The sequence below is a fragment of the Schistocerca americana genome, chromosome 11, assembly GCF_021461395.2.
Source record: "Schistocerca americana isolate TAMUIC-IGC-003095 chromosome 11, iqSchAmer2.1, whole genome shotgun sequence".
Taxonomy (NCBI): Eukaryota; Metazoa; Arthropoda; class Insecta; order Orthoptera; family Acrididae; genus Schistocerca; species Schistocerca americana.
Window position 1 is genome coordinate 142522113 of NC_060129.1, and position 18464 is coordinate 142540576.

Genomic DNA, 18464 nt, shown 5'->3' on the forward strand with positions numbered 1-18464 from the left:
TGTCTAGTGCTGTCAGATCTTGAAAGCGCTGATCGACTAAACTATGTGAATAACGTTCACAGTCTTTGTGAACATCTTGCATGGATGAAAATTTAGGAAAATGAGCTAGGTTTCCTGTTTCCAGCTGACTCACCCAAAGTGTCAATTTCATTTTAAAAGCTCGTATTCGATCTATGAAATGAGTAATTAGCAGATCTTTACCTTGTAGTGAAATGTTCAAAGCATTCAGATGGCTAGTTAAATCTGCTAAGAACGCGAGATCACATTCAAACGTGCGCGCGCATTTCCCCTCCCTCCCCTCCCTCCCTACTCCTCCCCATTGCACCTGCTCGCGAGCACGTGCCTGAGCACACGCGTGTACTAGCGCTCAAAACCGGCCAGTTGTTAAGCCCTGGTGTAGTGGAAAGGTAGGCTTCTGACACAAGTAAACAAACAAGTAAATAAATAAATGTGTTATGTCACCACTTGCGAGGAATTTTAGTCAGTGTACTTGTATCCATTGCAGGTGGAGGTCAGCGAGAAGACACTGAAATTCAAAATCGCAACTTCTGAGGGCCCAGTGACGTCAACAACCGGCAGGAAGAGCATCCCCGGCAGTCGCAAAGGCAGCCGCGAGGGCGAGTTTGGCAGTGTGGGGTACTATGGGGGCCGCAAGCGCAGCGTGGTGTCGCCTGCCTCCAGTGGGGGCGGAGAGCTCTGCAATGGGGGCGGCGCTCCAGGGAGTCACAGGTAGGAAGACTCGGGTGTACCAGGGGCCACTGCTGACAATCCAATGCCCGTGTCCATCAGGCCTGAGTTCTGCAGTGTTGGGATGGGGCTCTACAGACAGACAGCAGTATGTAGCATCGACAACTCCAGTGATGGCGAGGTTCACTGCATTGGAGGCGGCACTCCAGGGAGTCACAGGTAGGAAGACTCAGGTGTTCCAGGGCCCTGCTGACACTCCACTCCACTGTCCATCACACCGCAGGAAGGGTGTTGCGGAGAGCTAATCAGAGGACGCTTTCGTACACAAAGTTTTTTGTAGCTGTTAATACTGGGTGGCATACATAAAAGTAGCCTGTGGAAGTACACTACTGGCCATTAAAATTGCTGCACCACGAAGATGACGTCCTACAGACGCGAAATTTAACCGACAGGAACAAGATGCTGTGATATGCAAATGATTAGCTTTTCAGAGCATTCAAACAAGGTTGGCACTGGTGGTGACACCTACAACGTGCTGACATGAGGAAAGTCTCCAACCGATTTCTCATACACAAACAGCAGTTGACCAGCATTGCCTGGTGAAACGTTTTTGTGATGCCTCGTGTAAGAACGAGAAATGCGTACCATCTTGTTTCCAACTTTGATAAAGGTCTGATTTTAGCCTATCGCCATTGCGGTTTATTGTATCGCGACATTGCTGCTCGCGTTGGTGGAGATCCAATGACTATTAGCAGAATATGGAATCGGTGGGTTCAGCAGGGTAATACGGAACACCGTGCTGGATCCCAACGGCCTCGTATCGCTAGCAGTCGAGATGACAGGTATATTATCCGCACGGCTGTAACGGATCATACAGCCACATCTCCATCCCTGAATCAACAAATGGGGACGTTTGCAAGACGACAACCATCTGCACGAACAGTTCAACGACGTTTGCAGCAGCATGGACTATCAGCTCGGAGACCATGGCTCCGGTAACCGTTGACGCTGCATCACAGACAAGAGCGTCTGCGATGGTGTACTCGACGACAAACCTGGGGGCTAGAATGGCAAAACATCATTTTTTCGGATGAATCCAGGTTCTGATTACAGCATCATGATGATCGCATCCGTGTTTGGCGACATCACGGTGAACACACATTGGAAGTGTGTATTCGTCATCCCCGTACTGGCGTATGAGCCAGCGTGATGGTATGTGGTGCCATTGGTTACATGACTCAGTCACCTCTTGTTCGCACTGACGGCACTTTGAACATTGCACGTTACATTTCAGATGTGTTACGGCCCGTGGCTCTACCCTTCATTCCATCCCTGCAAAACCCTACATTTCAGCAGGATAATGCACGACCGCATGTTGCAGGTCCTGTAAGGGCCTTTCTGGATACAGAAAAAGTTCGACTGCTGCCCTGGCCAGCACATTCTCCAGATCTCTCACCAACTGAAAACGTCTGATCAATGGTGGCCGACCAACTGGCTCGTCACAATACGCCAGTCACTACTCTCGATGAACTGTGGTATCGTGTTGAAGCTGCATGGGCAGCTGTACCTGTACACGCCATCCGAGCTCTGTTTGACTCAATGCCCAGGCGTATCGAGGCCGTTATTACAGCCAGAGTTGATTGTTCTGGGTACTGATTTCTCAGGATCTATGCACCCATATTGCATGAAAATGTAATCACATGTCAGTTCTAGTATAATATATTTGTCCAATGAATACCAGTTTATGATCTGCATTTCTTCTTGTTGTATCAATTTTAATGGCCAATAGTGTACAAAGAAAATGCGGTGAAACTACAAAACAAAGACCTGAAGTGGACGTACCCGTCATTTGCAATGAAAAATGCACTGAAAAATTCATTTGTAGAATACACTGAATGTGATCCCCTGCAACATCAGTACACAACTGTACACATCTAAGCATACACAGATACACGTCGAATAAAGTTCGGATATCGATGGCGGCAGCCTCGTGGCTAATATTGTCTTTTGGTTTCTGTATTGTGTGTGGAGGTTTCACAGACCTTGCTTTTCAAGAGTCTCCACAGGAAAACGTCATATGTTGTTAGATTCAGCAAATACAGTGGCCATAAATGTTAGCTGATACTTCGTTGCTCAGTGAAGACACCATGGACTTGTTCCAGGGATACTTTAGACAGGCGGTACGTTGCCACATCTTGCTGGAAGAAGCGGTATTGTCTTTCATATTCAGTGAGCTGAGCACAAAATGTATCCAAAATTACCATATAAGCAAACGTGTTGAGGGCAGTGTCAAAAAATATCGGCCCAATGATGCATGTTCCTGTTATGCCTAGCCAAACGCAATTTTGTCATGCTGGAGGTGTTGCTGACACACAGTGTTATGGTTCTCCGTTGCCCAGTATCTCGTGATCTATGAATTTACATGACTAGAAAGACGAAGCTTCATCAGTCATGACGTAATGGAAAGGATCTAACAAACCATCGTTGATGTTATTCAAAAGCCATGTGCAGTAATCTTCACGTTTCTGACATTCATCCTCCTGTAAGTGCTGCAAAGGTTAGGTTAGGTTAGTGGTGTTTAACGTCCCGTCGACAACGAGGTCATTAGAGACGGAGCGCAAGCTCGGGTTAGGGAAGGATGGGGAAGGAAATCGGCCGTGCCCTTTCAAAGGAACCATCCCGGCATTTGCCTGAAACGATTTAGGGAAATCACGGAAAACCTAAATCAGGATGGCCGGAGACGTAAGTGCTGCAAAACCGTCACATGATATGCCTTCAAGTTTTAATATCTACTGGCAAATCATCCTACTCTCATGTTCCTGTTCTGGTGGGCCAATTTATGTGTAGACTTCTTTGCGCTTCGAATAATTCTACAGTGAATGTCTGGAATAGCTTCTAAATGAATTTATTGACTTTTTCATTTTGCACAGATCTGTAGGTGCGCCAATTTTTATGCAGCCTCTGTATTGCTCTCTTTGCTGGTACTCTCCTATCTGGGTACTTTGGTGAATAGACGTCTTGTTGCCTACTCAGAGTCATATGGTGCGATTCATGGTCTGCTGCGATTCAGACGGACACTCATTTGGATACGTAGTGTCAGGAACCTGATTCTGCCAGGAGTCTATGGAGACAAGAGCATCACATGCACTTCGGTAGCCAGTGAACGACTTGTGTCTCTCTGTTGACGCCCCAACACAGAGATCATAATACTGCTACAGGCCTGAAAACATCATCGTTGGACCATGGAACAGTGGCACTGTGTAGCAGGGTCCAATGAAGCGTGGCTTCAGTTGTTTGAGGATGATGGACAGATGCGAAAGAAGCATCTGTCCCACAAAACTGTGGATCGCACGTGTTGACAAGGTACTGCCTAGACAGGAGGTGGATCTGTTACAATTGCTCTGTTACAGTTGGGCTGTGTTCCCATGATGCAGATTTGGCCCTATTGTCCAGTTGCAGGGAATAATGACAGATGGGACCAATGACAGGTGTGCATTGTGTGGACCCTCGTGTGGCCATCTTCACCCCTTTCTGGCACTGCATTGAGGCTCTGAGCACTATGGGACTTAACTGGCACTGGATTAGCCTGATGGATATGGTGTGTTTCGATAGGACAATGTCCCACATCACTGCTGTTCAGCTGCACAGCTGGCTTGATAGACACCCCAGTGATTTCACAGCCTCAGCTTGGCCCCTCCAGTTCCTTTAGTCTTACCACAGTCCAGCATTTGTGGAATGCTGTCAATACCCATGTCCAATCAGTAACCCAGCACTGGCTACGCAAGAAGAATTGTGGGTAGTACTGCGAGATGTGTGGATCGTAATCACTCCAGAATCATTACAACACTCTGTAGAGTCTATTCCTTAATGTTTTACTTATAATTTAGCCACTTAATCAAAACTTTAGAAAACTTTGATATTTTCAGCTGATGATTTGATTGACAGCATCACCATATGCCATCGATGAAGTCGACATTGTTAAATAAATAATGAAAATTTATACACTACTGGTCATTAAAATTTCTACACCAAGAAGAAATGCAGATGATAAACAGGTATTCATTGGACAAATATATTGTACTAGAACTGACATGTGATTACATTTTCATGCAATTTGGGTGCATAGATCCTGAGACATCAGTACCCACAACAACAACCTCTGGCCGTAATAACAGCCTTGATACGCCTGGGCATTGAGTCAAACAGAGCTTGGATGGCGTGTACAGGTACAGCTGCCCATGCAGCTTCAACACGATACACCAGTTCATCAAGAGTAGTGACTGGCGTATTTTGACGAGCCAGTTGCTCATCACCATTCACTAGACGTTTTCAATTGGTGAGAGATGTGGAGAGTGTGCTATCCAGGGCAGCAGTCGAACATTTTCTGTATGCAGAAAGGCCTGTAAGGACCTGCAACATGTGGTCTTGCGTTATCCTGCTGAAATGTAGTGTTTTGCAGGAATTGAATGAAGGGTAGAGCCACGGGTCATAACACATCTGAAATGTAACGTCCACTGTTGAAAGTGCTGTCAATGCGAAAGACAGGTGACCGAGACGTGTAACCAATGGCACCCCATAGCATCACGCCGGGTGACACGCCAGTATGGCGATGATGAATACACGCTTCCAATGTATGTTCACCGCGATGTCGCCAAACACGAATGCGACCATGATGATGATGTAAACAGAATCTGGACTCATCCGCAAAAATGAAGTTTTGCCATTCGTGCACCCAGGTTCCTCGTCAAGTACATCATCACAGGCGCTCCTGTCTGTGATGCAGCGTCAAGGGTAACCGCAGCCACGGTCTCTGAACTGACAGTCCATGCTGCTGCAAACATCACAAACTGTTCGTGCAGATGGTTGTTGTCTTGCAAACGTCCCCATCTGTTGACTCAGGGATCGAGACGTGGCTGCACGATCCATTACAGCCGTGCGGATAAGATGCCTGTCATCTCGACTGCTAGTGATACGAGGCCATTGGGATCCAGCACGGTGATCCGTATTACCCTCCTGAACCCACCGATTCCATATTCTGCTAACAGTCATTGGATCTCGACCAACGCCAGCAGCAATGTCGCGATATGATAAACAGCAATCGCGATAGGCTACAATCTGACCTTTATCAAAGTCCGAAACGTGATGGTACGCATTTCTCCTCCTTACACGAGGCATCACAACAACGTTTCACCAGGCAACGCCAGTCAACTGCTGTTTGTGTATGAGAAATCGGTTGGAAACTTTCCTCGTGTCAGCACGTTGTAGGTGTCGCCACCGGCACCAACCTTGTGTGAATGCTCTGAAAAGCTAATCATTTGCATATCACAGCATTTTCTCCCTGTTGGTTAGATATCATGTCTGTAGCACGTCATCTTTGTGGTGTAGCAATTTTAATGGCTAGTAGTGTATGTTCATGGAAATGAAGTGAGCGTTTGGTGTCATTGGCCAAGAGGCCCCTTACAGGGCAGGTCCGGGGCCGCCTTGGTGCAGGTCGTATTACATTCGAGGCCACATTGGGTGACCTGCACACCTTTGCAACAGCATTAATATGATCGGGGTTCTTATTTCGTAATAACGTGAAGCACTTTGCCTCCAACTCTTCTTTTATTTTTTTCAGACACAAGATAATGGACACTGTCTCTGCAGTAGTAACAGCACCATTGAATACACAGACTCAGACATGGATGACAATTAAAACTACAATTACTCAGTGGCCTGCACGTACCTATTTATAAATATCTAATGATCAGCCTATTATGATACATTGTTGTTTAGATTAAATATAATTGCCTATGCTATTTCACAACAAATATAAATTATTTACTGTATTGTAGGACATTTAGCTTCTACATTTTTAACAACTGATGTTTTTTATTCTCCCACATTTTATAAATTATTTCATTAATATTGCAATTTAACAGTCACCCACATACTTCAATTATTTTAACACTGACAGGAATATCTAATTAATTTTACCTTTTAAATTACTGTTACAATTTATGCTGAAATTGAAATTTTTGTGATGTAAAGGCTTGTCTGCTCCATGCATCCATATTTTGTCAGACATTATTAGTGTAGCCAGTTGCTAGGTTTGAATGAAGGGAAATACTCTTTAAAAAATAAAAATTGAGAATTATGTAATCAGAACTAAAGACAAAGCAAAGATTGAAAAGATAAATTACAAATGTATTTTTCGGATTGTACAGTGCTTCCGTGTACCCTTTTGTAAAATACTATTTGACAGTGGCGTTTACACTACATACTGCAGTTTTGAGGGCTCCCAGAGGAACAAATCACTATTAATATTACACAACGCCTCCCCGAGATGTTCATCCACGCAGCCTATTAGGGATTCCATTATTTTTTAACAAAGCAAACAATGTAGTTTGTGTACTGTTAGAATAAGAATTTTATGTTTCTATAAAATTGTGTTGAAATGATATAGTTCCTACTTTTATGAAATTGAAAAGATTTTTGTTAATGAATTTTTCTGCTACTTCTTTCTATAAAAGTTTCATATTTGAGGGTGAAAAGGTAAGAAACTACGTTTTGTTCCAGTTCTGTTTGGTCTATGTTACCTGATTTTCAGATTATTATCCACCTCATGTAACAAATTACTAGTGTCTGCATGAAACAGTAATCTGCTAGAAAGGAAACTGTGAGGAGTAAAGATGATACCAACGCAGAGAGTCTCCACTAGTGTGACTTGGCAAACATCCTTGCCTAAGTGGTCCACGAGTGGGTGAGGTAGTCTTGCCTCTCGTTTTCCAGTGGCCGGTCCTCGCTAGACAGCCGCCGCCAGGGCCCGCTGCCACCGGACGAGGCCGAGGAGAACCCTCCGGCACCCGCAACCCAGACAGTCACCGACTACTCGGCTGCTGCTAGCACTCAAGGCACACCCTCTGACAGGGCGCAAGGGCACGCCAAGCCCTCCATACTGGCCAGGTGAGTGATTCATCTCTGACCTGCTCTACACTCAGCCCTTTGAGTCACCTCCAGTTACCTGACTTCTGGGGAAAGGTGAGAGCAAGCAGTACCCCCACCCCAGGAATGACTCTTCATCCATCCAACATCGACCTCCGTCCAATGCAGTCATCACCCGTGTGCATCCATATAGCTTGCCCACGTTTCCTGACACCAACTAGCAGCCTTCCATTCGGAGATCGCCACGGAGCAACACCTTCCTCATCCAATCGGCAGTGACTGTAAAAGAATGGCATGGTTGGTAGCCCAATCTCTCTTATGACTGCCTTATCCAAAATTCTGGAAAAAGTAATGTATTGTAGAGTAGCTTCACACCTTTGTAAAAATAAAGTTTTAACAAAGTGTCAGTTTGGTTTCCAGAAGAGTTTTTCAACGGAAAATGCTACATATACTTTCACTAATGAAATATTAAATGCTCTGAGTAACTGGAAGTCACCTGATGGGATATTTTGTGATCTATCAAAGGCTTTTCATTGTGTAAATCGTGGAATACTTCTAGATAAGCTCAAGTACTGTGGTATGAATGGGACAGTGCTCAAATGGTTTAAATCATACCTAACTGGAAGAGTGCAGAAAGTTGAAATAAACAGTCCACATAATATGCAAAAAACTGGTGATTTCTCAAACTGGGGATCAATCGAGAATGGGGTGCCGCAAGGTTCGGTCTTGGGTCCTCTGCTGTTCTTAATATATATTAATGACTTGCCATTCTATATTCACAAAGATGCAAAGCTGGTACTTTTTGCCGATGATACAAGTATAGCTATCACACCCGACAGACAAGAATTAACTGGTGAAATTGTTAACGATGTTTTTCAGAAAATCATTAAGTGGTTCTCTGCAAATGGGCTCTCATTAAACTTTGACAAAACACAGTATATACAGTTCCACACAGTAAATGGAATGACCCCATTAATAAATATAGACTTCGATCAGAAATTGGTAGCTAAGGTAGAATATTCAAAATTTCTAGGTGTATGCATTGATGAGGGGTTGAACTGGAAAAAACACACTGAGGATCTGCTGAAACGTCTGAGTTCAGCTATTTATGCTGTTAGGGTCATTGCAAATTTTGGCGATATACATCTCAGTAAATTAGCTTACCATGCCTATTTTCATTCTCTGATTTCATATGGCATCATATTCTGGGGTAACTCATCATTGAGTAAAAGAGTGTTCATTGCACAAAAGCGTGTAATAAGAATAATTGCTGGAGCTCATCCAAGATCATCCTGCAGACACTTATTTAAAGAGCTAGAGATCTTTACTGTAGCCTCACAATATATATATTCACTTATGAAATTTGTTATTAACAATGATCTTCACTACTCAAGGTTAAATCTAACTTTGGCTCAGAAGGGGGTAAATTATGCTGCTACAAAAGTCTTTGGTCACTTACCTAATAGCATCAAAAGTCTGACAGATAGCCATATAGCATTTAAAAGGAAATTAAAAGAATTTCTTAATGGCATATAGTAAGTGGGTAATTTCTCAATCTCAAAAAAAAAAATTGTATAATGTAATATCTTGTATAGACACCTTTTATTAACCTGACATGATCCACATCATTACGAAGTGTCGTATTCATGATCTATGGAGCAAGTACTAATCTAATCTAATCTCTCTAATCTAAACCAAAATGATGGAAGCGGTTGAGGTAACATAATTGCAGAATGGCAAGGTAGTCTTATCACTAAAATGATGGAAGGAATTGAGGTAACATAACTGCATTGAAACAACAAGAATTGTAGAAGTATAGATCTCTGTCTAACATGTCTCCTTGATCCAGTGACTGCAATATCTGTAGTGTTAAAACCTAACAAACTTTGTAAAATTTTGCTAGTTTTATGTTTCCATAAAAGATGTATATCAGAATGGGAAAATTTTAGGTAGGAAAACAAAAGTTAATTGTTTGTATACAACTTTTGGAACTCATCTGCAGATTGATGAATTATTTGTTGGCACTCTGTTTAGTGGTACACTTCTTGTTCTTGTGAGAGGAATTCAGGTTTTAATTTTGGAATATGCATGACAAAATAGTGTAGATATTGCTGATAACTTTGTCTTCACATTAATTTTTAATAAACATTATAAATTTCATATCTTCAAGCCATCATAATTTACAGTCCTTGAACAAATAAAAACTTACCGGTTCTTTGTGCCATGACTTGACAACTTTTTCAACTCGACACGTCAGAGCCAAGTGACCAGCAATACAACAACGTACATGGTCACTCGAAGATGCTGCAATGACATGTTGATTCTTTTACATACAAACTGATGTATGAATTATTCATGAAAGAAAGCTATTTTTTAAATTACTTTTCAAAACAATGTCACAGACATGAAATACAATCAGTAACTTCAAATACAATACAGTTTGCAAATATGTAGAAAATATAAAAGTAATTTTTTTTAAGGAGTAAAAAGTTTTTTGTAGAATTCATGTTTCCTGTATATAAACATACAAGACTATTTTAGTTACACTGCGGAGATTACACTAATGCATAATTACAATTTCTAGACTGTTGAATTACATTGTAAATTTATCTACATATTGTATTCTACAATATGTGACAAAAAAGGTGCACTTCTAGAAAGTGAAATTGTGACACTATTAAGGCGACATGAAAGAAGCACCGAATTCACTTTGATATGCAAACCAGTAGCATTCCAGAATGAGATTTTCACTCTGCAGCAGAGTGTGCGCTGATTTGAAACTTCCTGGCAGATTAAAACTGTGTGTCGGACCGAGACTCGAACTCGGGACCTTTGCCTTTTGCAGGCAAGTGCTCTACCAACTGAGCTACCCAACCACGACTCACACCGCGTTCTCACAGCTTTACTTCTGCCAGTACCTCATCTAATACCTTCCAAACTTTACAGAAGCTCTCCTGCGAACCTTGCAGAACTAGCAGTCCTGAAAGAAAGGATATTGCGGAGACATGGCTTAGCCACAGCCTGCAGGATGTTTCCAGAATGAGATTTTCACTCTGAAGCTGGACTCACCTGTGTCAGCAACAATAAACATGGAGGCCCACAGATTGCAGTGGGTCATGTTTCAGATGAGTCTCACTTCTGCCTTGGAGGCAACAACCACTGGGTACATGTCAGGAGGCATAGTGGAGGGCGCCACGAAGAATGATTCCTGGTCTCCCCCACACGTCCCACAATCTTCTGTGATTTTGTGGGGTGCAACATCCTTGGTGCTCACTCACCATTGGTGTTTCAAACAGGTTCCGTGACAGTTGCATGGTAGTGCTCTTCATCAATGCCCACATCCATCCCCTATTTCAACAAGACAGCCCTCATCCTCATACTGCTGTCACCTACTACCAGGCAGCTGTCGATACTCTGCGATGGCCAGCAGTGTCGCCTTATTCTTCACAATTGAGAATGTGTGGGGAGCCATGGAGCAGACTGTCAGGACTCCACGCCCACCCACCAGTCTGTGGTATCTGTATATCCAATTGTAAGCAGCATGGGATGAAGTATCACAGAGCTAAATCCGAGTCCTGTACAATACCATGCTGTGATATCTCGATGCTTGTATTCACAACCACGATGGTCCGACAGCATACTAACATGTACATTTTGTGGCTGTTTTGCACAATATGTGTTGATCCTTCATAATTGTAAGTGTAATCATGGCACGTGTGGTGCCATCTACCTACATACCAACAATGATTGGACTATACCTTTTCTTTCTGAGTGCAGCTTATTTTATAGTGACGTGTGTATAATGATTTAACCAAACTCTCCATACAGATATGACAAAATGGACTGATCAACATCGCTTTACAGGGACAAACAAACATACTAATATCTTGTGAAATAAACCTCCTTAGATATAAAAACAATACACCCTGATGATATCACACCTCGCATCATTTCCCTCCCCCTCTCCCTCACCCAACTCCTCCCCCCCCCCCCTCTCTCTCTCTCTCTCACTCTATCTCTCTCTTACACACACACACACACACACACACACAGGGTGAGTCGTGTAAGACGTAACACTGCCATTCTTCCGGGGGCGATTGCAAGTATAGACATGGCTTAGCCACAGCCTGCAGGATGTTTCCAGAATGAGATTTTCACTCTGAAGCTGGACTCACCTGTGTCAACAACAATAAACATGGAGGCCCACAGATTGCAGTCGGTCATCTTTCAGATTAGTCTCACTTCTGCCTTGGAGGCAACAACCACTGGGTCTATATATACAGGGTGAGTCACCTAACATTACCGCTGGATATATTTCGTAAACCACATCAAATACTGACGAACCGATTCCACAGACCGAACGTGAGGAGAGGGGCTAGTGTAATTGGTTAATACAAACCATAAAAAAATGCGCGGAAGTATGTTTTTTTAACACAAACCTACGTTTTTTTTAAATGGAACCCCGTTAGTTTTGTTAGCACATCCGAACATATAAACAAATACGTAATCAGTGCCGTTTGTTGCATTGTAAAATGTTAATTACATCCGGAGATATTGTAACCTAAAAGTGACGCTTGAGTACCACTCCTCCGCTGTTCGATCGTGTGTATCGGAGAGCACCGAATTACGTAGGGATCCAAAGGGAACGGTGATGGACCTTAGGTACAGAAGAGACTGGAACAGCACATTACGTCCACATGCTAACACCTTTTTATTGGTCTTTTTCACTGACGCACATGTACATTACCATGAGGGGTGAGGTACACGTACACACGTGGTTTCCGTTTTCAATTACAGAGTGGAATAGAGTGTGTCCCGACGTGTCAGGCCAATAGATGTTCAATGTGGTGGCCATCATTTGCTGCACACATTTGCAATCTCTGGAGTAATGAATGTCGTACACGCCGCAGTACATCTGGTGTAATGTCGCCGCAGGCTGCCACAATACGTTGTTTCATATCCTCTGGGGTTGTATGCACATCACGGTACACATTCTCCTTTAACGTACCCCACAGAAAGAAGTCCAGAGGTATAAGATCAGGAGAACGGGCTGGCCAATTTATGCGTCCTCCATGTCCTATGAAACGCCCATCAAACATCCTGTCAAGGGTCAGCCTAGTGTTAATTGCAGAATGTGCAGGTGCACCATCATGCTGATACCACATACGTCGACGCGTTTCCAGTGGGACATTTTCGAGCAACGTTGGCAGATCATTCTGTAGAAACGCGATGTATGTTGCATCTGTTTGGGCCCCTGCAATGAAGTGAGGACCAATGAGGTGGTCGCCAATGATTCCGCACCATACATTTACAGTTCACGGTCGCTGTCGCTCTACCTGTCTGAGCCAGCGAGGATTGTCCACGGACCAGTAATGCATGTTCTGTAGATCACTGCCCCGTGGTTTGTGAAACCATCTTCATCGGTAAACAGGTAGAACTGCAACGCATTCTCTGTTAATGCCCACTGACAGAATTGCACTCGATGATTAAAGTCATCACCATGTAGTTGCTGATGTAGCGACACATGAAACGGGTGAAAGCGGTGACGATGCAGTATGCGCATGACACTACTTTGACTCAGTCCAACAGCTCTCGCAATGTCCCGTGTACTCATGTATGGGTTCATGGCAACAGCAGCTAACACACCAACTGCACCCGCTTCTCCTTTGACGGGCCTGTTACGGACCCGTTTACGTGCTACGACCATACCTGTTGCATACAGTCGGCGGTAGATGTTTTGCAATGTGCGGCACGTTGGATGCTCTCTGTCCGGGTACCGTTCTGCATACACCCTGCAGGCTTCAGCTGCATTTCGTCGACACTCGCCATAGATGAGTATCATTCCACCTTTTCAGAGTTCGATACACCATGGTCACAGTTCCTACAACACTACACTATCACAGACGTCTGGTAACACGGTGTACTACAGTTGGTCTGCGTGCGGAGACGAATGCAGAATAACAATAGCAGCAAGCGCTACGTGCGGACACTGCGACAGCTAGACCAAACCACAACAGTGCACTACAGCCACACTCGTAAACACGGTCGTCATCGTAAACATGTCCCTGCAGATGCTGCTCGCCGACCGTGGCCCGTGTTTGTTACAACACGCAACTGAACGTCCAGAGGTTTCAAGTGTCAACTTTAGGCACTGATTAAGTATTTGTTTATATGTTCAGATGTGCTAACATAACTAACGTGGTTCCATTTAAAAAAACGTAGGTTTGTGTTAAAAAACATACTTCCGTGCATTTTTGTATGGTTTGTATTAACCAATTACACTAGCCCCTCTCCTCGCGTTCGGTCTGTGGAATCGGTTCGTCAGTATTTGATGTGGTTTACGAAATATATCCAGCGGTAACGTTAGGTGACTCACCCTGTATATATATATAGACACACACACACACACACAGGCTGAGTCGTGTAAGACGTAACACTGCCATTCTTCCGGGGGCGATTGCAAGTATAGACAAGCGGTGTTCGGTGAATCATAGCCGACTATGGGGCACATACTTTGGTACATGCACAATACTCAAAACGTTTATATTGACCGAGATAATGAGACAAGTACATGTTTTTAAAAGGGACGCTATACTTTTTTTTACCATCATTTGAATGCTCTGGAAAAGATGCGTATAGCGATGTAACGCATGTTGCTATTGTGATTCAAACTTCGCTTAAAAGACGCTGGGAAATATTGTACGATTGAAGGTCAAGGTGGTCGGGAGCGGGTGCGCACTGTAAACACGCCTCGCGCGACCCGCGAGATGAGTTGCCGTGCTCTATGCAGCATGCACGGCCCACGCTACGTACGTAAATCCTCATACGCCCTCTTTTAAGCAAAGTTTGAATCACAATAGCAACATGCGTTACTTCACTATAACGCGTCTTTTGCAGAGCGTTCGAATGATGGTAAAAAATGTATAGCGCCCCATTTAAAAAAACATGTACTTGCCTCATTATCTTGGACAATATAAACGTTGTGATTATTGTGCATGTACCAACGTATGCGCCCCATAGTCCGCTATGATTCACCGGAAACTGCATGCTGATATATATATATATATATATATATATATATATATATATATATATATATATATATAATGAGAGAGGGGGGGGCGAGATGGGGTGAACATAAATATAACCAACAAACTGCATGGACAGAGTCCTGACTGGAATTCGAGGAAGAAAGCTACTATGAACATGTGTCTAGAAATGCATGATTGCCACAATAGATGGGGCTGAGGAATGAAACTTCCTCTGATCACGTGCCATGAGTTCCTTGTGTGTTGCAGACTGTGTGACTCACACAGCATACTGTAAACAGCAGAATAGTTCGGTAGTCAGTTGGGGAACAAGCCGAGATGGTGTTTGTATACAACAGGCAGGTGGAAGCTGTGAGATGCAGCACGCCTATTAGAAAACAAGTACCCTCACAGGCACCGGCCACATCACATAACATTTCCAGCCTTTTTTGTGTTTATGTGTAATCACGGACCCTTTCACACAGATGAACGTGCAGAAAAATGGCAGACTGTGTGAGCAGGCAACAGGCATCATATTAGCCAAAGTACGATTGTGTGTACCGTAACTGACGACCGCTGCTGTGCCTATCACATACAAGTGCAAGGGTTATCAGTAGCCGATTTCCCTCTATGGGAAGGATTTCTGCATCAGACCATCACAATTATGGAGTTTCTGTCATCAGTCCTCTTTACCAACAAAACAACCTTTACCAAAACTAGCATCATCAATCTGCGTAACAGACATCTGTGTGCTACAGACATGGAACTTTTATTCATCAGCAGCACCATGTACCGTGGCAACAATGCATTTCCAGACACAGGTTCATATGAATATTTCCCTCAATTTCCAGTCAGGAATGGCTCTGAGCACTATGGGACTTAACTTCTAAGGTCATCAGTCCCCTAGAACTTAGAACTACTTAAACCTAACTAACCTAAGGACATCACACACATCCATGCCCGAGGCAGGATTCGAACCTGCGACCGTAGCGGCCACGCGGTTCCAGACTGTAGCGCCTTTAACCGCTTGGCCACACCGGCCGGCCAGTCAGGAATCCTCGCTGCAGTTTGTCGGTTTTACTAATGTTCGCCCCGTACATACAACACACATTTCACACCCCCTCTCCCGCGTCTTGCAGGCTGCGGAGCTTCGCATTTGGGAGCAGTGGCAGCGACCGCAGCAACCCCAGCAGCCGCGAGGCTACGCCCACCAGGCAGCCGGGCGCCCGCCGCCGCAGCACCGTCAGTGGGAGCCCCGTCAGCGTCAGCGGGGGTGGCGCCACCACCCCGGAGCCGTCGTCTGCCCCCGACGGCAAGGCCACTACGTTGCCCAAGGCACGCCGCCCCCGTGGGTGAGTCATCGGCTTTAGGTTACAGCACATGTACAGGGTGGAAGGTATTTAAACCGGCAAACTCTGGGAGGTTGTAGAGGACATCAAAACAAATATTTTCCCCTAATGTCATTTTTTCCTACGGGGATTATTTAAACCGGTGGAGGCCGTATTACACTCTTCAGTTGTTAGAAACCGTATTACGTTCTTTAGTTGTTAGAGGACGTATTACGCTCTTCCAGTTGTAGGCAACTGCTGTCCATCAGTGTAGTAGTGCATTGTCTCTGTTTACTAATGGAGCTATACACCTGGAGTGAGTACACTGATATGGTTGGTAGTAATGGACAGCAAATCATCGAGTAAAACTTAAGTGATATCAGGTGTTCCCCAGGGAAGCGTCCTGGGACCTCTGCTGTTCCTGACCCATATAAATGACCTGGGTGTCAATCTGAGCAGTTCTCTTAGGTTGTTCGCAGATGATGCTGTAATTTACCGTCTAGTAAGGTCATCCGAAGACCAGTATCAGTTGCAAACCGATTTAGAAAAGATTGCTGTATGGTGTGGCAGGTGGCAGTTGACGCTAAATAACAAAAAGTGTGAGGTGATCCACACAAGTTCCAAATGAAATGTGTTGGAATTCGATTACTCGATAAATAGTACAATTCTCAAGGCTGTCAATTCAGCTAAGTACCTGGGTGTTAAAATTACGAACAACTTCAGTTGGAAAGACCACATAGATAATATTGTGAGGAAGGCGAGCCAAAGGTTGCGTTTCATTGGCAGGACACTTAGAAGATGCATCAAGTCCACTGAAGAGATAGCTTACACTACACTCGTTCGTCCTCTGTTAGAATATTGCTCGGCGGTGTAGGATCCTTTACCAGGTAGGATTGACGGAGGACATCGAAAGGGTGCAAAAAAGGGCAGCTCGTTTTGTATTATCACGTAATAGGGGAGAGAGTGTGGCAGATATGATACGCGAGTTGGGATGGAAGCCATTAAAGCAAGGACGTTTTTCGTCGCGGCGAAATTTCAATCACCAACTTTCTCTTCCGAATGCTTAAATATTTTGTTGAGCCCAACCTACATAGGTAGGAATGATCATCAAAATAAAATAAGAGAAATCAGAGCTCGAACAGAAAGGTTTAGATGTTCGTTTGTCCCGCGTGCTGTTCGGGAGTGGAATGGTAGAAGAGATAGCATGATTGTGATTCGATGAACCCTCTGCCAAGCACTCAAACGTGAATTGCAGAGTAATCATATAGATGTAGATGTACTACGTAGTGCACCACAAAGGACGAGCTGCACAGTGGGTTTATCAACTACAATATCCTAATCGCCGTATCCTGCATCATACGACATTTGCTGGTGTGTACCAACATCTGCGTGAGAACGGGTCATTTAGCAGATTACCTGGACAGGGACACCGCCGCACTTTAAGAACGCTGAAATTTGAGGAAGCTGTCTTGCAGCACGTGAAGCGGGATCCTTCAATCAGCACTCGTGCAATTGCATGTAACACAGGGATGAATCAGACGAATGTAAGAACAGTCCTTCGAGCAGTTTTAATGACCATTTGACTTACACCATGTCCACAACCTGGAACCAGTTGATTATCCACCCAGAGCACAGTTTTCGCAGTGGTACCTGGAACAGTGTGAAATGCATCCTACATTTCCATCCTGTGTGTTGTTTACCAATGAATCTACGTTCTGGCATGATGGAATCTTCAACATGCACAATTTGCATGTTTGGAGTGAGGATAACCCACATGCCACAGTTACTAGCGCTTATCAAGTGCGGTTCCTCGTTAATGTGTGGGTCGTTGTTGTTGGGGACTGTTTGACTGGGCCGTATCTGCTACCTAGGCCATTGAATGGCAGGCACTGTTACAATTTTCTCGACAGAGCATTGCCACAATTGCTAGAAGACGTCCCGCTCCCTACAAGGCAACGCATGTGGTTCCAACGTGACGGGGTGCCGGCACATCATTTCAGTCGTCATGTGCATCGATTCCTGGGCCGATGGTTCCCAGAAATGTGGATTGGCAGAGGTGGTCCTGTACCGTGGACTGCTCGGAACCCAGATATGTCCCCTTTGGACTTTTTTGTGTGGGGAGAGATGCGCAACCTTGTTTACACAACTCCTGACGCATCAGAAGAGGCTCTGGTTGCCCGGATAGCAGCAGCATCAGGAACAATTCAGGATACTCCTGGGGTTTTGGCCCGAGTCAGACAGAACATGATCCGACAGTGTAACCTTTGTTTACGTGTCAATGGAGGCATTTTTGAAAATCTACAGCAATTGAAATTGGGTTGTGTTAATGTGTTGTCTCTTGGTCATAAAAAAAATAGAAAAGTATTTGTTGGTTTAATTAATTTGCCGGCAGAGAAATCTTCCTCTAGTGGTTTAAATACTCCTCATAGAAAAAAATGACATTAGGGAAAAATATTTGTTTTGATGTCCCCTACAACCTCCCAGAGTTAGTCGATTT

The 18464-nt window shown here is 44.2% G+C and overlaps 1 protein-coding gene and 1 non-coding gene across 2 annotated transcripts in view; one reads left to right on the plus strand and one right to left on the minus strand.

Annotated features, from left to right (window-relative positions):
* Nucleotides 1–7636, plus strand: part of LOC124553397 (high affinity cGMP-specific 3',5'-cyclic phosphodiesterase 9A) — a 223355-nt gene extending 215719 nt beyond the window's left edge. The window contains exons 13-14 of the mRNA XM_047127263.1: nucleotides 506–729; nucleotides 7459–7636. Coding sequence (XP_046983219.1) covers nucleotides 506–729; nucleotides 7459–7636 — 402 coding nt within the window. The remainder of the gene's footprint in view (nucleotides 1–505; nucleotides 730–7458) is intronic.
* Nucleotides 7637–10412: 2776 nt separating this feature from the next.
* Nucleotides 10413–10487, minus strand: Trnal-caa. The gene has a single exon. It is a non-coding gene; the product is annotated as a tRNA-Leu (tRNA).
* Nucleotides 10488–18464: the final 7977 nt, after the last annotated feature.